The sequence below is a fragment of the Gigantopelta aegis genome, chromosome 10 (assembly GCF_016097555.1).
Source record: "Gigantopelta aegis isolate Gae_Host chromosome 10, Gae_host_genome, whole genome shotgun sequence".
NCBI classification, from domain to species: Eukaryota; Metazoa; Mollusca; class Gastropoda; order Neomphalida; family Peltospiridae; genus Gigantopelta; species Gigantopelta aegis.
In genome coordinates, this window is record NC_054708.1 from 55,063,034 (window position 1) to 55,084,110 (window position 21,077).

Sequence of the window (21,077 nt, forward strand, 5' to 3'; positions counted from 1 at the left end):
ATTACACTACACTATTTCATCAGTTTGAACGATCTTGTCTACCGTTAATGGGTTGTTCATTTTATGAATGTCTTGGTTGGCTGTATGGTTAACATCATGGACTGACAAATGCCATGTGAATCTGTGTAAGTAGGTTCGAATTCCATTAATACACATTTGTGATTCTCTTTAATACAGGTACCTCAACCCATTAAGTTTAATGATGTAGATGACATTATTTCTTATGAGTCTAGTACACACAAATCATGCCAATTACTGTACTTTTTGTTTCGCCTTTATGGAGTAAAAAGGCCAGATATATAGTATTACATTTCCATCACAATGCACTGAAAAGGTTTATGTGTGGTGAGGCATTAATTCCACAGAATTCTTTAGTCTAGTCAGTGATAAATGATAATGATAATCAGATGAGATCATTTTATGACTTGAGTTGTCTGTTGGACAACTGATAAAGGTCAGACATCCCTGGTCTAACAGGGAAGATTGTTGGGCAGTGTCTTCCATTAACGTTCCACATCACTATTAATTACTGCATGCAGTCCAATACAATTTCTATGTTAGAAAATATTCTTTGAAAAATACAACACTATCGAGAGGGTCATGTGACTACTAGTTTTAGGGAGTGCTTTCTATTGACAAGAACTGTGTAAAAAAAACACCTCAACATACATGTAGGTCGACCACAAACGTTTTCAGTTACCCACCCTCATGTCCGAGCACTACTTCGTGTTGCTGTTATACAAGTGACATTGTACCACTTGCAGAGTTGTTATCAGTTAGTACTACATATAATAAGTACCTTCAAGCAATAGGCTATTTAAATACTACAGAGGCCAACCTACTTGTAATCATCAAAGGAAGATTTCAAAAGTCATATCTGATTCAGAATTTTGTAGTATTTGTTTTATGAGGAACTATTTCCTAAAGGACTATATTAAGCTGCTACAACAAGTAGCGACATGTCAAATGGTGGTGTGGACATGACAAATGGTGGTGTGGACATGTCAAATGGTGGTGTGGACATGACAAATGGTGGTGTGGACATGACAAATGGTGGTGTGGTACTTACGGCTGTAAGTCTAAACTCTTTCATGCTCAGACACAAGTACCAGTAATTGTGTATTTTGAAATTCCTTTAATTTATTTGGAACCCTTTGCAAATTTCCTGGAATGTAGTTTACAGATTAGATTAAGAGATGGACTTTGCTATCTGGATAATTTTACCCAAGCAATTATTCGATTCAGACACCATATTGAAACTTAAATTTTTGGTTAATTTCTGAAACTAAAGCAGGACTCGAACTTATCGATAAATTGCTGTGTGTTGGAAGCATCACTGATGGCACTTTAAAAATTTGTGCCGCTGAATAAAAATGACCACAGTCGGTGTACATTATATGCCAGTATTTAACATTTGTATATTTGAAATGTGTCTACATGCAAGAGAATAACCTTTCAATCATATTTATTTGATGCAAAGTTACCTTTTAAAAAAATAGCCACAGGCAGGCTCAGAATTTCATTCTAAGGTCATACCCAGAATAAATGTCTGCAGATTATATATGGAAAGAACTGCTTGTAATGATTTGAACATAAACAGTGAATATTGATGGACCTTGGTTTATTATGAGTTCTATATACATGTAGTTTGATTGGTAGAATTGGTGGACAGTTTAGAGTGCATGCATTGGAACACCTCACTGATGTTCAACAAATACTCCGAATTCTTAGGCCAGTGTGTTCTGAATGACACCATAACCTTTTAGGTGACCTTTGACTTATTGTAATTATTCATATTCTCCAAGTATTTATTATATTTTTATACATATATCCACTAAAAGTTCAAACATACTGTCTTGGGCACACATCAACTATTTGGGTTTTCTGTCCGGAGCTGGGTTAAGGTAGTGGAGAATGTATGAGGATGTGTGGATTAATGAAAAAACTGAAGGGCAAGTTAAATTATTATTCACAAATCCATACATGTACTTCCAAGTGCATTCTCCAACTTAATCTATTATTCATCTAGAAATTGTATGTGACTGCTAAGTTAACTTATATTATATATTTTTAATCAAAATATTGGCTGAAATGGCAAGGAATAATTTACAAAACTGATAACCAAAAATGATAGATCCTTTCGGACTAAAGCTGAAAGATTTGGCCGGTAAATCTTCAGCAGTGGATTGCTGGCATTAAGGGTGACCCACATGTGAAACTTGTAATCTCTGATTTACTTTCTGACAGTCTTCATTGTATGATCACTAGTATGGGATTTATAACTTTATACTGCTTAGGTTACATGTTTATTTGATGATGCAGATGTTATGGCAATCATGGGCTAAAGCATTACAGTTTACAGTTTACAGTGTACAGTGTACAAGCTTGATCAGTATAGTGGGTTCAAATCCCTGACCTGAATATACAGAAAGTTCAAATTGCAACAAAAAAAAAAAACAAAAAAAAAAAAAATCTACACCTAGAGCAAAAGTGTATGGATAAAGTCAGATGTTATTAGTGGTTAGTGCTAGGTAAGATGGTGTATTTGTCTTACAATGCTCTCTGTATGAAAGCCAACGCCATCTCTAGCTCAGTCAATAGAGTGATCGCCTGATGTACATGCATTGTAGAATTGAACCACCTCAGTGGACCCATTCTCTGAATATTTTTTTTTTCACGTCCCAACCAGTGCACTGTGTTATGTGCTGTTCTATGTGTGGGAAAGTGTTTATAAAAGATCCCTTGCTGCTACGAGTAAACAATTACCAAGGTTTACCAATATATTATGTTGTATATATTTATGTTACAGATATGGTTAAAGGTTTAACCTAAAGTCTAAAAGCATGCATTAGAATTCTAATATCTATTTTTGTATAATAACAAATAGTTTAATAGAATGTGTTAATAATTGCAGTTACTTTCAGTAACATTTAGAATATTCAACAACACGTTTGCCTTAATCTTTATGTCCTTATCATTGGAAAAGCATCATTTAGTTATATTGTCAAAATCGTGTATGTGTATAGCTCTTAATGTGTTGCACATTTTTATGTCCACAGTCATGGGAATGTGTAAATGGGAGTGATGTTGTGTTCTTTCTTCTGTGCAGTCAAGAATTCCCGGCAGATTATGCAAGATTGATTAACGTCCGTTCTCCTCTCAAACGTTATGTTTTATTTCTTTTCTCTATTTTTATGCCATGCAATGATTATCTCACAAGTGTATGCATTGGGCTTTTCATATGGTAAATTGAAGTCATGGCATGGTTTGTTTGTCATCTTGCCATTTCCTTCAACAAATAAAATGGTAAAATATGGCAAACAACCATAATGTAAAACACTTTTTATAAAGAAAGTTTCTTTTGTTTAACGACACCACTAGAGCATATTGATTTATTAATCATCGGATATTGGATGTCAAACATTTTGTAATTTTGACATATAGTCTTAGAGAGGAAACACACTACATTTTTCCATTAGTAGCAAGGAATCTTTTATATGCACCATACCACAGACAGGATAGCACATATCATGGCCTTTGATATACCAGTCGTGGTGCACTGTCAGAAACAAGAAACAGCCCAAGTTTTAAAAATATTTTCCCTGTTTGAAGCATGACAAAGTTTGGCTGTAACTTTAGAATCCTAAAATACTTACATTCAAATGGTTCAAGCAGGCTTGTTTTGGGAACAAACATTAGGTTTATGTCAGGCATGTCTAAACAAAGAACAGGCATAATGGGGTAAGGGAGATGATGCATAATGGAAATTGACAGTAAATTAGTCAAAAAGATTATCTATAACCATTTTGATACATCTTGTAAATTGTTTTTATTAAATTATAGAAGGAAATAAAATTTGTATATGAAATAAAATAGCTGCCTAAATATTAATTTAAAAGCATTGGAAAAAAGTGACAACTTAAAATAAATCAAGGAACTAAAAATGTTATGGAACTCCAATTGAATACGTACATCAGACATATCGTCAACGTCCCTAACCGCATTATGCTTCCAACTCTCTTCATTTTTTTTTCTCGTGCACGGTTCGCGCATTCAACATCCGATTTGTTGTCATCTGCTTGTCATCCATTTGTGAGGTTTTTCTTCACAGTTCGAGAACATCTTCATTAGCAATAAAGTTCAGACAAGTAGGTATCTATACAAAACTTTACAAACCCCTAAAACCATTAATTTGACTAAGTTGTTTTTGTTTATTTCTTAAAATTATCAATATCGGGTCCAAATGACTCATAGAAATTGACTTAACATGATGAATTAACATTTGGTACATGTCACATGACCTCACACGTGTCAGATTAACAAGGCCAAACCATGTGATTTTTATGATTTTTAAACCCTTGTTAGAATTTGTTTTCAATTATTATATTCCATCTGCAAAAGGTAGCTACAAACTGAATTTTTCCTTTTAAAAAAATATTAAACAAAGTGTTTGTCAACTGTGCATAGTTATGAAACATATTTTTTTTCATGTAGTGACCTTAAAAATGTTTACTAAAATGGATTTGTTTTACGTCTACATTGTTGATTTTTTATGTTAACTGATTGTAATCTATTTTGTTTCATGTATTGTAGCTGAAAAATGTAGAATAGTATTTCCAAAAGTATTTGTCATTAGGTGAACGCAGTTTGGGACGTTGGTGGTAACTGTGATTATTGTTCGTGCTACCTAAAATGCCATAACAATGCACACAAAACTGTCCAGCAATTCTACCAATCAAACTACAGAAATCATAAGGAACCATGGTCCATCAATAGTTGTTGTTTATCTTCATATTATTACAAGTAGTTTTTTTCAACAGCTATTCTGAGTATGACTTCATTATTGTGGCATTTTAAGTCATTGTAGTGTATTTATTATTGTTACTGTAAAGTAATAAGAACTGGCCTTGGTGGTGTAGTGGTTAAGCCATCAGATTTGAGGATGGTAGGTACTGGGTTCGCATTCCACTACACCAACTTCCCTATAACTAAAAACTAACCACTAACCCTCTGTTCTGGATATACAGTTCAGATAGCTGAGGTGTGTATCCAGAATAGCAAACCTAATGCACGGAAATAAGTACAAATAACAACAAACATTTAACATGAATAGTAAAAACAAAGTCTGAACTCTCTTGTTTTATAATGATGTTAGTACACTTTCCCTGTAATAAAATGTCATTAAATGTTATAGATAGTAAACTTCCTTTTATTAAATTTAATTATGATACCTGTGTTCGAGATTAAATTTCTTGGCCAGTATCCCAATTTCAAAATCTGGTGTCTCACCTGAGAATTTAGTATTATATGGCATCCCAGTGGGATATTGGGTTCTTGAAGTCTGGTATCCAAAATTAAATTCTGGTATCCCCGGGATATCGGGATACCGTTAATCTCGAACACTGTGATACCTTATAGAAAATATATTCTTTCAAATTCAGTTATGTTCTTCTTTAAAAGCACAATTTCACAGTAGGTGATGTTTGAATATTTTTAACAACAAATACAACTGCTGTTGACTATATATTTTTATTAATTAATATGCATGACATGAACATGTAACAGAATTGTGTTAAGATGACGTGACAATATTAAAGTGACATTTTCCACTCCGATTGGCGTACATCAAATCTAAATACACAGAACCATTAGGTAAGGTCAGGACATAGGGTTTTACTTGCACATTCAGAGTAAGCTGTTGCAGTATATGCCTGTCATGGGCACAGGTGCTGGCCTTGTCTGGCTCCTCCGTCCAGGAACCATTAGGGTAATCAAAATCTTATATTGCCACAAGACAGCTGGGGCCTCATTCACAAAGGTCTCTTAGGCTCTGCTAGACAACAAAGCATCCTCTTTGCAAGTCTGTTAGCATTGCACTGCGAGAATGCAAAGTTGTGAGAGTTTAGTGAATTAGGCCCCTGGTTCAAACACAAGATAAATGTCAAAATTGATTGTCCTGCAGAACAGTAAGTAACAAAATATGGAAATATTAAAGCATTATTGTCTCTTAATTAAGCTGTTATAGTAGGTATCTTCAAAGGTGTTGATTAAATTTACCATTAAAAAAATGGCAATTTTTAAAAAATGGAACCCATCTAACTCTAGCAAAAAAGGTCCAAATGGTAACACCCGTTGGTGAGAACATGTTTGTTATTTATTTATTTATATCAATTTTAAAGACGTGTAACTGGCTGCTTCCAGATGGTGACCCAATCGTGACAGCCATACCATCCAATGAAAAAAACACAATCGAAATTGATAGCTCTGTGGCATATAAGTTAATATACAACTGATTACTTTGTGATGCTTATGCATGCATACATTAGCTACATTTCATATACTTACCATTTGTGACACCCAATGTGTATTTTTGTGCTGGGTGTCATTAAACATTCATTCCATTCCATTACATTAGGTACAAGCGCAAGGGTCATAAATGAGTTTGTTATAAAAGGCATTTAAATGTATTTTAAATCTGGTTTGTTTGTTATAAAAACACTACTACATTTGTGTCCATTAGATACCATTTATTTTACAACTCGTTGTTTAAAAACATATCCAACTCACTTTCACTTGTTAGCTATGTTTTGAAATAACTCGTAACATAAATGGTATCTATCGACCACTCATATAGTATTTCCTATTTGTCAGCTGTACTTAAATTTAAGGCATAAATTATTTAATAACTGGACATAAAAAAATGTAGCTAAACTTTTCCTTTACAGCTGTATCACATTTAATTCTGGCTTCCCAAATACTTAAAGGGACCAACACTACAATAAACTTGGGTCTTCTCTGGATCTTAGACCTGAATATTTTTTTTCAAATGTCAGCAACAGCAGCAACAAAGAGACAAGAGGGTCAGTCGGAACTGTTTGTTGTAACAGAAATACAAGATGAGGTGGAATGCATTGTGTAGGAAAAAGAACACACTGAAGAGGTTGTGTAGACTGGCGAATATGCGTGTGTCCGAGCTGATCCAGTGCGGCAGGACGTACGACAGGAGGTCGAGAAGACAGAATGGAGTCGTGAACAGCACGTAGACGATGATGAGCAGGATGAGCAGCTTGGAGAGAGCGATCTCCTCTTTGATTTTCCTGTTCAGCGTAAGTCCGCTGGAATGCTTGACGGCCATGTACTGCCGGGTCATGGTTGAGCGCCGGGTCTTGCAGCTGAGGGTGATTGAAATCCCCAGCATCATCAGGTACGGCAGAAACAGGGTGATCGTCTTCACATACCAGAAATACATGGTGTTGTATTCTGGCGTGGTCGTCGAGTGAGTCTTTATTGCAAGCAGCACTGTTTCGTTCGTCGCGAGGTTGCGCACCTCCGTGGCGGTGTACTCCCAGAATCGCGGCAGCGCACTGACGAGTCCAACGCAGAATACCATCACCACGACAACCCCGGCCTGGCCCGAGGAACAGAGAGTGTTCTGTCGACTCGACGAGACGGTCAGCGCTCGCTCGAAACTCATCATGACCATGAGCCAGATGGTCGTGTACCAGAACCAGTCCCTACAACTGATGACATAGCCCTGTATGTAGACAAGGAACTCCTGGTAGCCGGTGTAATGCTGTAGTCCCAGGATGACGGTGCACAGTATGAGAAGGATTGTCGCCATGGACAGGCCCAGTAGGTAGGTGTCCAGCGACATGCGGATCTGCTTTGATAGCACTATTATGCTGATCACTTCGGTCACGAATGCAAATGATAAGATCACGGGTAGAGCCAGGAAGGAGAAATAGTCAGTAATCTCCATCCAGTACGCCGTGGCGTTTGCGGGTTCCAGGCCATTGTCACAGAGTGGGTGCGGTGTCAGACACTGCTTCAGCGGTGGTATTAGAAACGGGAAGTAGTTCTGAGGGTAGAGTTCAAAGTGAGGAAGCAGCATGGTGATAGTGTTGGTTTACAATCACTATTTTAATAATAAAAAACTCTAGAGCACCTTTGCTTTTCTGTTTCCAATCACTAGCAAAACCCTTGTTTTTCTATTAAAACCATTACTGAAATCTTTGTTACAATTTATGAATGCCTTTTCATGCTGAATTGTTTTCAGATAGTTTGACTGTTTTAAGTGTTCTGTTTATATGAACAAAGACCACAACCTACTTTAAATTTAGTGTCAGTAATTACATGTCGGTAATGAAGAATAAAACATGTTTGTTACACCACAGTATAATAGTCTACAATTAAATACTTTAATTCAAATATTTTATATCTGCACATAAGTTCCTATTTCATTTCTTCTATTCAGTGGGACTAGAATGTTTCCTTACATTAATGAAATTGCACTTGGTCCACCTTGATGCTGCTTTAATAATGAATACAATGCTGCCAACGCCTAATTACTTTTCCCCTCCAGTATGCTGAATAGTGTTAACACAGTTGGGCCCTTCTTAGTGCCAATCACTGGGCGACATTTGAAAGCATGGGCACAATCCATCCATGTTTAATTTCCTTCGTTTCATGCTGCCATCACATTGTCATAAGCATCCAGTGAACTCCCTCCCCCTGTTCTTGCGGCCACAAATTAAATGAGGTCTGACTGCATTGTTAGAGAGTGTCGTGAACACTTCTGGTCGCTAGTGATGCCAATTGGCACACTCAGGAAGATCTTGCGTTTTTGCCTGTAGACTTCTTGGCTCTATTGATTTTAGGCTTGCAAGTTGTTGCTGCCTTTGAACTGTCACACATGTGGATGAATCACGCCACAACTCTTGTCAAAGAGGATGCAAGGAACACTAATCAGGGCACCACTTGATGATGGGTTTTTCAATGGTCTTACTTCAGATTTTTTCTGAAATAGAAGATGATAATAATTGAATTAGATGGAATTCTTAGTTTTAACTTCTTCTTTTTTTCTTCTTTTTTTGGAAGGGGTTGGGGGGTGGGAGCTGTACAGAGTATCCACTTTTATCAAGTTTTTATGAACCGAGGTGTAGGATTAACTAAAAGAGAAATTTGTACATCGGTAATTGTTTTAAGTTTTAATTGGTTACTTTCATATATTATATAAGGAATATTTGTTTAATGACACAACAGCACATTTTGAATAATGGCTTTATAATTATTTCAACACTTGGTTGAGAGAGCAAAAACACCTTCCCATAAAGAGGACACTATATACCATGGGCTTCACCTTTGCTATATATTATCAAGCATGAGGCACTACTTGGGGTGGGGGAAAACCCAAGTCGGCTATTCTCTTAGATGCATGCACTATAATAACAGTATACCTCTATGAATATAATAGTAACACTGTTATAAGATTGTGGTTATATGGTAATAAAAGTTTGTTTGTTTTTTTAACTATAAATAAAGCCATCAGACTACAGGCTGATAGGTACAGGGTTCGCTGCCCGGTACCGGCTCCAACCCAGAGCGAGTACTTAAGGGCTCAATGGGTAGGTGTACGGCAACTACACCCTCTTCTCTCTCACTAACCACTAACCAACTAACAACTAACCCACTGTCCTGGACAGACAGCCAAGATAGCTGAGGTGTGTGCCCAGGACAGCGTGCTTGAACCTTAATTGGATATAAGCACAAAAATAAGTTTAAATGAAATGAACTGTCAGTTTACTTTGCAAGGTTTTTTTTAGTAGATTTAGCTAAAATCAATGTTACCACTATTTCAAGACAATTTTTCATTTCACCATCAAAACTCCATTAGTGTGACTATACCTGTAGATGAACAAGCCATTATGTATTAAGAAGGAAATGTTTTATTTAATGACACACTCAACACATTTTATTTACGGTTATATGGCGTCAGACATATGGTTAAGGACCACACAGATATTGAGGGAAGAACTCCACTGTCGCCACTTCATGGGCTATTCTTTTCAGTTAGCAGCAAGGGTTATTTTATATGCACCATCCCATAGACAGTATAGCACATACTACGGCCTTTGATGTACCAGTTGTGGTGCACTGGCTGGAGCGAGAAATAGCCCAATTATGAATTAAGAATGACTGTTCATAATTGTAAAACACAAAATTGTATTTGCTGATATCAAATCTAGTGAGGAGTGCCAGTGAGATTTTGACTCATCAATTTCTTTGACAATTTTTATATTTTATTTGTGCATACTGTACATGGCATTTTTTTGGGGGAGGGGTTTGTAATTTTTGTTTTTGGGGGGTTGGAGGTGGACTTTGAAATTTCATTTTAATTGTGAGCACAACAATATTAACTGTATGTGTTGTATCATTAAAAAATTTAAAACATGCCTGACATTTTCCATCATGTATCCTGTATTAACTGAAATCTGAGTTTGCGTTTAATGCTGTATATATACACCCACATATGCAGTTCCATACAGGATGTATTCAAATGGCAAAATCTAGTTTGTCCATGACAACAGCATTGATGTTTGATGTATGTCTTGTTTTTGAATTAAAGGCTAAGTGGAAAAAACCCCACTTTGATTTATTATGCAGATTTGCGAGACAAATCTTTGCTGGACGCTGACTGTAATCAGCTGTAAGATGTATGAGAAAATCCCATGGGACAAAAAAGCTATTTCATCAGAATTTTAAAGACATTATTTTATTTTTTTCTGTGTAGGCTTGCATTGGGTTTTTTCTGCTATGAGGAGGTTATATGGGTCTGTTTAAAATGTATTGAAAGGTTGATAGGAAATAGGGGAGTGATGGTTTATTGGCACTCATTTTGTGCAATTGGCTCTCTATTGATTACATGCATTATGAATTAGCTAGGCCACTTGCATCGCTATGGTACTGCAATGCACTTGGGAGAGATTCACTTTTTTTTTTTCTTTGAGGATTCAAAATCTTTAAAAATTCCTTTGAGGGAAATTAGATTTTGACATTTTAAAAGTGTAAATCAGAATGTGTTTGTATTTCATCTTGCATCTTAAGCAATAAATTGTAAAGTCTACCTTTAGTACCTGCAGATGTATAAGTGCTTACGTTACAAAAGAAAATGATACAACAATGTTGTAACCACATTACCCACATGAATCACAAGGACCTTAAGACCAGCCTCGGTGGCGCAGTGGTTAAGCCATCGGACTATAGGCTAGTAAGTATAGGGTTCGCAGCCTGGTACTGGCTCCAACCAAGAACGAGTTCTTAAGGGCTCAATGGGTAGGTGTAAGGCCACTACACTCTCTTTTCTCTCACTAACCACTAACCAGCTAACAACTAACCCACTGTCCTGGACAGACAGCCCAGATAATTGGATATAAGAATGAAAATAAGTTGAATTGAAAGGACCTTAAATTGGCAATTAAAGTCCTCAAGTGATTATACCACTTCATCTTAAACAAAGGGGCAGGATTTAGCTCAGTCAGTTGAGTGCTCGCATAGGATGCTTGTGTCGCAGGATCAAACCACCTCAGTGGATCCATTCAACTGATTGGGGTTTTCCTTGTTCCAACCAATGCACCACAACTGGACAAAGGCAGTAGTATGTGCTTTCCTGTCTGTGGGAAAGTGCATATAAAAGATCCCATGCTGCATTAGGAAAAATGTAGCGGGTTTCCTATGATGACTACAAGTCAGAATTACCAAGTGTTTGACATCCAATAGCCGGTAATAAATTAATCATGTGCTCCAGTGGAGTCATTAAACAAAACAAACTTTTCATCTCGAAACTAAATTATTGTATGTTAATTATTGAATCATTCATCAAAATTAAAGATCACGGATGTGTCATTCATAATAAATCTATGTTCATATTTTTGACTTGCTCATTAATGAATGAGATATAATCTTAGTTTCAATACAGCCATGATTTCAGTTATGATTCAATATTTCATGACAGACATATTTCCCAAGAACCAGGCTACATACTATTTATAGTATGTAATTACAGGGAAAACACAAAGGTCACCAACTACTAGAACATTTCCTGACAACTTGTTATTGATTAGATGGTCATAATACCTTTAATTAACGTTATTAATGGTGACGGCTAGAGAATATATATAATACTTTAATTTTTTTGCCGTCCGCTCAATACTTTGTATTGATATTTTGTGTATAAGGAGTACAATAAAAAATTACAAGCTAATATTAAATATATAATGCATATAGTTGTTTTAGCTACATGGATTATTAACCAAGTTGGAATGCTATACAGAATATATGAAATGAGTATATGAATAATAGCATCTACAGATGATTTCCATTTAAGAAATTGTAAACACTTGATTATGATATACATGTATAATACAAAAAAACCCAGCAATACGTGAAACCTTAAATACACATAGAATTTGTGTGATGTGACATTTATATAGAATGATTTATTCTACATGGATATTAAATAAATCTAAACTTAGTTCTCTAAACTGTCTGTTCACATACATGTACAAATAGCTTTTGTCTTAGTTTTTAGATGCATGTATTTTATTGCATTAACTGTACTTAATTCATTCTACAATGTTATTACTTCAGAGCCTAATGTACAACAAGAATGTAAATTGCATATACATGTAGTTCATTAAAATAAATATACGTGATGTGTTTCTAACATTATTTCAGAATAGTATTAAAGAGTTTGCGTATCTTCAAAATGCTGTAATGTACGAATTATGTAAAAAATTTCGTGAAAATGACAAATGCAAGGTGATTAATAACTTCAAGAATGTATTATTTTTTATTATGTCAGATCATTTTTCTTTCTTTCTTGAGGTACGATTAATAAATTGCTAGTCATGTTTACTACAGAATATTTGTGAATAATGGATTTCCACCACTTGGCACAATAATCTCTTATTATTGGTTCAAGAACACATGATAGATCTATTGATTCAGCAAACTAAAGAAATAATGAGATTTATTTATAAAGTTGACATGATTAATATTTTCACAACCCTAATTTATTATTAAATATAATATTATTTATTAAAAATTAAAGTAAACCCTTACCATGGATGCAGCAATCTCTGTGTGTGTGTTTGTGTTTCCCCAGTTCAGATGTGAACTCTCTGTGTTTGACAATGGAGTACTATTTCTTCAGTGGTCATCAGGGCTATTGAAGCTCCTCTGGTGCGAGGCACGGTTTGTAAAATCAATGCCAAAAAGCAGCATTGAGAAGACAGACAATAAGCTACCAGTCTCTTGCAGGATGGCCCCACTATCTCTCTCTCTCTCTCTCTCTCTCTCTCTCTGTCTGTCCTCTGTGTGCCAGTTTCCCCGATCTACTTGCGGTTTAGTCGCACGACCGAGCTCTATATCATTGGTCAGTGTATAATTCGCTTTCATTACGGAATCATTGGATTGTCATTCATTATGTTGCTTGTGTCCTGGAGGCTCGTTTGCTCCACACCATCAGACTCGGTGTAATGTAACTGCCACTGTTTGTATTTACCGCCCATCTTTCATTTGTACTTTACACCTTAGGGGAGCGATTGCTTTTAGATTTGGACGCATCAATTTTAGCTGTATACATACACATTTATTTTTAGACGAACTGATGTAGGATATGTACATACATTTACTTGTGTGTTTCCTCGTTTCTTTTAAAATCGACTCAAATGATTTGAGTTATTGAATTTGGTCTCGAATGATTATATTAGTTAGCACTAAAATCTTGGTCAACCTCATTGTAGTAAACCACTAATAGTAGTTCATCAGTCAGAAGTATTTCAGAAATTGCATTTCGTGTTGGTAACCGGACTATTGTGGCTGTTCAAAAACTAAACAATACGTCGTTAAGTTTTGGACAAGTCTTGGGACATTCAAAGAATCTAATTAGCACAAAATCTAGTGCCTCACCACACCTTTGACAGTTCGTTTAATGCTCAATGAATGCTTGTAAATAAATACAGCCCTTTTTGTAATGAATCGATGGATGGATAGATGTATGAACAAAGATTTGGACACATCGATTTTAGTTGAATATACATACACTTTTATTTTTAGACTAACTGGTGTAGGATATACATACATTTACATGGGTTTCCTTGTTTCTTTCAAAATTGACTAAAATAATTTGAGTTGTTTAATTTGGTCTTGAATGATTATATTAGTTAGAACTAAAATCTCGGTCAACCTCATTGTAGTAAACTAATAGTAGTTCATCATTCAGAGTTATTTCAGAAATTGCACTTCACATTGGTAACTTGACCATTGTTGCTATTCAAATACTAAACAATATATTATTCAGTTTTGGGCAAGTCTTAGGACATTCAAAGAATTTAATTAGCACAAACATTTGTGCCACATCATACCTTTCTCAGCCTGTTTTATGCTGAATTAATAAATAAAGTCAGCCCTTTTTATACTGGAGGGATGGAGGGATGGACGGACGGACGGACGGATGGATGGACAAACAGATGATGGATGGATGGATGGATGGATGGACGGATGGACAAACAGATGATGGATGGATGGAGGGAGGGAGGGACAGATGGATAAATGTATGGTGTTCTATTGGTACTGCAATTTGTTTTCCAAGATTTGGTGATTTTCAGAATCAAACGGAGTTGTGCAGTTGAGAATAATTTGCGAAAGAATTTGCGTTTAATTAATGTAGTTCAGATTTCCATAGATCAGTATTAGGCAATATTACTTGAATATTTAAGTGTTAGCAGTTTGTTGTTGTTGTTGTTTTCTGTTAATCTCAGTATTTATACAAAACATAAAATGACAGAATTATTGACATATACAAAGTCGTATTTTCATACCTTTATGGTGTGATTTTCTTAGAGCATTATTCAACTGCTAGCTAAGTGTGACTGTGTGATGCACTAGTAGTAACTGGAATTTAGCATTTCACTGCAGAAGCTTCCCTGTTATTTTTTTTGGGGGGTGTATATGTTTTGAATTGGTAATAATAGCAAGGATGTTTGACTTCATTCGAAAAAGTGTGCCTGATCAATAAAATCAGTGTACTGGAATAGCATGAGCCTGCACCAATCTCCGTCATTTGCATTGGTGATAACTTGTGATCATCTTGTCAGATCGTCACAGGCTTGGGTGAAAGTCATTTGTTGCAACATAAATTAGTCATCTGATGTCACATACGTGAGGTAGAAGATTCACTACACATCACATTTTTCTAATACATCCATTTATTTTTTATTTTTTGCAAGGCCATGATTATCCTTGATGGGGAAATTACAGAAATAATAAGTAGTGTAAGAGATTATTATCATCCCAGAGTAGTCTGCCTTTGTGTCTTGTTGGAAGCCACTCTTAGACGTTATGTTCCCCAGTCAGACCAAAGTGCATGTGGCATCCCATCAGTGTTGCAAGGTTTTTATTTACGGCCAGATTCAAACATCAATTCTGCTTATGTTGATTGACTTTGTTTCAGAAATGGTTCATACACAATATTTCTTGTGGTTGCCATGATACCAAGCCTTTTGCCTTAGGCTGAGGTATTTTATTTCTCAAGGATGAGTTGTTTTGATGTTAGATTCTTGGAATCGACTTTCAAAGAAATATATTGATAATTTAATCTGTGGTCCTTTTTTTTAGCATTTTCTTGTCATCTTTTTGACATAAGCAGTGAAGAAAAAAATCAAGAAGATTTATTGATTGTAATTTTTTTTTTTAAACAGGACATTTCTGTAAATGGAATTTAGAATTAATTTGAACCTGAAACTTTTTGCTGATATTGATGAAATTGCATATCTCTGGGCAAAAATAACTAACTAGTCACACTACAGTAATGATAACTATAAATGCAGACAGTTTTAAGACTTAGAGCAGCCACTACGATATCATGATACATATAGCTTAAAGTGGTTTATACAGAGCCCACTGTATTAAGATGACTGCTATTATCTGTTATTATGTCTTAATAAATTCTGTTTAAAAAATTTTACAATATGAAGAGAAATACTTGTATGTCACTGCCCTTTTCGTTGCTTTTTATTCCTGCTTACAATATGAAGAGAAATACTTGTATGTCACTGCCCTTTTCGTTGCTTTTTTATTCCTGCAACACAATTTGCTGGGATATTAAAACAGGCACCATCCGTTTGTCTATCCAATTGTGTTTCTAGAGCACCACTCCAAAACTTTCAAGATAATTTCATAAAATGTTGTACACATATTAATCTACTGGTACGAAGGACTTTATTTTTTATATTTTTGTTACCATGGAAACAGATTGAAAGAATTACCACATTTATTGTTTCCGGTGCACAAATCCTAAACCGTTAAGTTAACTTCACAAAACATTTTACATATATAGATCTAGTGGTCTAGTAGTGTTTTTTCTACATGTATATGTTTTTCTACATGTGTAAGGGAGATTTTATTTTTATGTTACCATGGAAACAAAGAGCCAGAATGACCAAATTATCTTGTTTCGGGAGCACAACTCCAATACTGTTCAAGATAATTTTACAAAATGTTTTTGAAAACGTATATGTGTTACACCAGACAAATGAGTATCGTTTCCATTTCCATTTCAATATTGAGGGATGGGGGACATAGTGAATTATAGATGTCTTGTCTTGTTTTCTTTGAAAATACATTTACTTTGTAACTATCTTGCAAAAAAATCCATATACAGTACATTGACGACAAAATGTTTGAGTAATCCACCATTAAGGCAGCGTCCTATCTCATTTTGCTATTATTCTAGTGACACCATCAGGGGTTCAAAAATCCCATCGCCCGACGCCCGTGCCAAGTGGAATTTTCATGCCGGGCAAGTAATTATGTTAAATGCATATGCCCAATGACAAGTGACTAATGTAGGCCTAACACCTAAAACCTTTTAATTTTTTTTTTTTTACAAATTTCGGTAAAACCTTTGGAAAGAGTTCCGATCGTGCTAGCATTTACATAGCTCTATAAGGAAAACTAACCCTAACCCTAAATGCCGGAACAATCGGAACTCTTGCCAATGTGTTGACACACCAAAATGGAAAACAATGTGTTGAAAAGTTCGATAACAACTTTAGAGTTATTCCCCTTTTACTATCGACTAAGATCGGTAATTTCCGCCACTGAACGTTCGACTGAATTCATACAAGTAATCGGTTCGATGATCTTCAAACTTATCCAATTCGCTTTACAGCTTATATAAAAATAAAGTATACATGTCTTGTGTGTGCAATCATAATGTTTAATCCTTGCAAACATGGTAAATGAGGTGGGATACAGTTTATAATTGTTAACGTGGTTCCGGAATCTGCTCTTTGCAAATGAATGGGGGCGTAAAGCAAGTTTATAATTTCTGAGTTCACTCGAATAGAGCCTAAATATTATGAACTGTATTCTTATAAAAAGTTACAAGACATGTTAGTTTAGATATAATAAACCTTGTAGCAGAACATACTTAATGTTTTTTTCAGTAAATCTACGTTCGTGTAAAATGAACGGGTAAGGTAAAGTTATATTTCATTAGCCCTACGTCATAATCGTGATGGTGCGATGCCCTCTAAGCATACATGATTTTTTTTCTGCTTTATTAATAGTTTTTAACAAATAAATTATGCTCAATAAGTTAAAAATACAAGGCTGCAATCGATGTACACCCAGGGAGGCTGTTGTTTACCAAGCCTGCACTATTTAAAAACATTTGTAGAGTAACAGAGCTCATGTTTACTTTGAGCCCAGCCACGGCTGTTTGCGGGAGACTTTTCTCAGCTATTAACAGAGTAAAAAACAAACCCAGAGAAGTGTTTTAGGGCACAAAATGTTAAATAATATACACACAATAATGACACATGGGCCAAAATCCCTAAACATGTTTTAACCAATGCCAGCCATAAAAGAATGGCTCACGAGTGGAAAGGGATCTCACAATATCTACGCCCATACAAGTGGTCACTAAGGCATACGTCGACACAATAATTATATTTAGATGAACAAGTGGACACTACCAAACAAATAAAGTTTAAATCAACAAATGGACACTATTTAAAAGAGAGTTGATACTACTGGACAGACATATACATTTAGTACTTCCTAGGTAAGTGTTGTAACCTATTGGCAAAATTCTTTATTTGTGCAGTTACTTATTTCTTTCAAGATTATTACACTATTAAAGGCATACTGTCACGGATTTAAGGACCTTATTTCTCTAAAAATGGATAATAAATTTAAAAATACATTAATTGTTAGAAACCAAAGCTTAACTGAACCATGATGGAGTGAAATCCATATCAACCCTCTCAGCAATTTTAGTTTTTGAATTATGGACCATTGCCATAATTCAATTATTTTTACGAAATATCATTAATAAATGGAGTATGGTGGTTATGAAGATGGTTGAATAAAGTACATTTAGGGACAAATCAAATAATTTTTGTTCAGGTAATACTTTGTTAGACCAGTAAATGGGTCAGTGGTCTGTGACAATATGTCTTTAAGCACTGTATTAAATTAAATAGGAGTAACACAATTGGTTACCTTAAGAAGTATGGGTAAGTGGAAAAATATATGGGGCAAGTGAATATCTGATTGGCACTTGCCGTGTAGCAAGTAATTTTTTTCAAAATTTTTGAACCCCTGACCATACCACATGTATATGACAGTAACTTCGAAGAACTGGGTAATTTAAATATTTTTTAAAGTCATCCTATTTGTAATTGTAAACAATTATTTTTAAAATTCAGTACCCCCGGTATTAGTTTTTTGAAATGATAACTTATTTCTGAAAGCAGATAGTATTGACTTCTATTCAAAAAGTTGGAAGACTAATACAGATGTAAGACATCCATTTCTGGGATTTTCCTTTTGTATTATATATAAATTATGGCCTATTTTTAAAAAGTTTAGTTTAATGTAACTATTGCACTGGTAGAGAACTAGACCGATCTGTGACACACAATAGGTGATGTGAATTTTTGTGCTGAGATGTCATTATAAACAATCATTCATTGGAAGAGAGAACAATTGCTTAGATTGAGAAACAAAGGTATCATTCAACCATTTAACATGGTCTTACATTCAGTAGCAGGACGTAGCCCAGTGGTAAAGCATTCGCTTGATGCGTGGTCGGTTTGGGATCGATCCCCGTCGGTGGGTCCATTGGGCTATTTCTCACTCCAGCCAGTGCACCACGATTTGTATGTCAAAGGCTGTGGTATGTGTATATAAAAGATCCCTTGCTGCTAATTGAAAAGAGTAGCCCATGAAGTGCCGACAGTGGGTTTTCTCTCTCAGTATCTGTGTGGTCTTTAACCATATGTCCGACGCCATATAACCGTAAATAAAATGTGTTGAGTGCATCGTTAAATAAAACATTTCCTTCCTTCTTTGGTCTTACATCCATGGATGGTTCATGCATGTCTTTTCATGGACACATGCATCCTTCGAGTTCCCCAGCGGATATGTGTCCAAGGCAGGTTTCAACCAGTTCGTGATGGGTATTATACAGCCTGGTTTTTCACACTGAATCAATAATTTATACATGCAGTTGTGGTTCTTGGATATTGAGTATTTGTAAAATCATCACTAAACTTTTGACCCAAGGGTCAGGTTGGGGCCTTGCTGAACCATGAACCAATATTTGTTCAGGCTGGGTCGAAGCCTTAAGGATAAGATTAATAACCCATCACAAATACAGTGTGTGTCATCATTCTCTTCTGAAGTAAAATAATTTTACGTTGGAAAATGTGCTTTCATTTTCTGACATTAAGTCTGAACATTTTATTTCTTTATAAAAAATGTTTAAATGTTCAGTCTTATATTTATTTTGAATTGTTTTAAAATAAGTTATTCTATACATCACTGTTGAGTGTTTGAAACCATTTTTTGTCTGTCTGTCTGTCTGTCTGTCTATACATATGTATGTGTCTATTTGTCTAAACATGTAGGTTTTAAATATTTGGTTTCGCTTATAGGATAATTACTAACTTATTATATGCATTTACCTTCTTCTTTTTTTCTTCATTTCTTCTTCATTATTATTTTTAAAAAACAAATTGGGGGGGGGGGGGGAGGGGAGGGTGTATTTGTCATTTAAATACGTAACTATTCAATTATGTTTCATTAATTTTATTTTATCCATTCTTTTAGAGCCCAAAAACCTACAATGGTTGAAAGATGTGGATCTTGAGTAAGTATGGTAGTTTGCAAAATATAGAACTAACATTTAAATATACCGTGACCCACATTCTTAAAAATGTGTAACTACATTACATCTAGCAGTTATGCCTATTTTACATGTACCGGGTACATCTACATCTACATGTATGTGTCAGGCTCATAAAGAAAAACATAAACTTAAGTAGACATAAAACTCTTATTCTTGGCTAATGTCACATTTATGTGACACTGTACAATTTCATTTAACTAATTTTTAGAGAATATGATTCGTACTTTACAAAGTCAGTTATTTGTAACTTGTTTTATTTTGTTTTATGTGTTTTTGTTGATGAAAGCAGTGTTTTCTTAAAGAACATACTAAAAGGTTTGCTTGACAGCTTCAAAATGTCTTGAATTTGAAGGGGAGCCTTATAAAAGTCTTGAATAATAAAAAAACCACCTTTTTTAATTACCCTTATCCTTTGAAGAAATGGCCTTGAATTTCTTGAACTAATACACCTGAAAAAAAAGTTTTTATATTTCACTCCAATATGTGTGAAGTTTTAGTTTAAAAAATGTTTGGGTTTTTTATTAATTTAGGTTATTTCCACCCTGATATAATTCATTTTATCAAGCAGCCACTGGTGACCTATATCATCCCCCAGTCGTTCATACCCCAGTCGTTTGGGGTGGGACGTAGCCCAGTGGTAAAGCGTTCGCTTGATGCGCGATCGGTCCAGGATCGATCTCCATCGGTGGACCCATTGGGCTATTTCTCGTTCCAGCCAGTACTCCACAACTGGTGTAACAAAGGCTGTGGTATGTACTATCCTGTCTGTGGGATGGTGCATATAAAAGATCCCTTGCTGCTAATCGAAAAGAGTAGCCCATGAAGTGGTGACAGCGTTTCCTCTCTCAATATATGTGTGGTCCTTAACCATATGTATGATGCCATATAACCATAAATAAAATGTGTTGAGTGCATCGTTAAATAAAACATTTCTTTCTTTCTTTCCCCCAATTGTTCAGTATTCAGACAATTTTGCAGTTCCATCCATGCATTATATACTGCACTTGGTCCCATATATTTGTGTATTGTAGATTTTACC

The 21,077-nt window shown here is 35.3% G+C and overlaps 2 protein-coding genes across 2 annotated transcripts in view; one reads left to right on the forward strand and one right to left on the reverse strand.

Annotated features, from left to right (window-relative positions):
- The window catches only part of LOC121382937 (uncharacterized protein C20orf194-like), a 113,434-nt gene that overhangs the window by 52,833 nt on the left and 39,524 nt on the right, over positions 1–21,077 (forward strand). Inside the window, exon 15 of the mRNA XM_041512622.1 lies at positions 19,960–19,999. Coding sequence (XP_041368556.1) covers positions 19,960–19,999 — 40 coding nt within the window. The remainder of the gene's footprint in view (positions 1–19,959; positions 20,000–21,077) is intronic.
- LOC121382938 (FMRFamide receptor-like) lies at positions 5,519–13,303 on the reverse strand. Its single transcript, XM_041512624.1, has 2 exons — positions 12,901–13,303; positions 5,519–8,797 (listed from the first exon to the last, which is right to left on the reverse strand). The coding sequence occupies exon 2, from the start codon at positions 7,889–7,891 to the stop codon at positions 6,830–6,832; it is 1,062 nt and encodes a 353-aa protein (XP_041368558.1). The 5' UTR covers positions 7,892–8,797; positions 12,901–13,303; the 3' UTR covers positions 5,519–6,829.

Coding starts and splice junctions, on each gene's coding strand:
- LOC121382938 (XM_041512624.1), bottom strand. CDS start 7,891: ATGCTGCTTCCTCACTTTGAACTCTACCCTCAGAACTACTTCCCGTTT.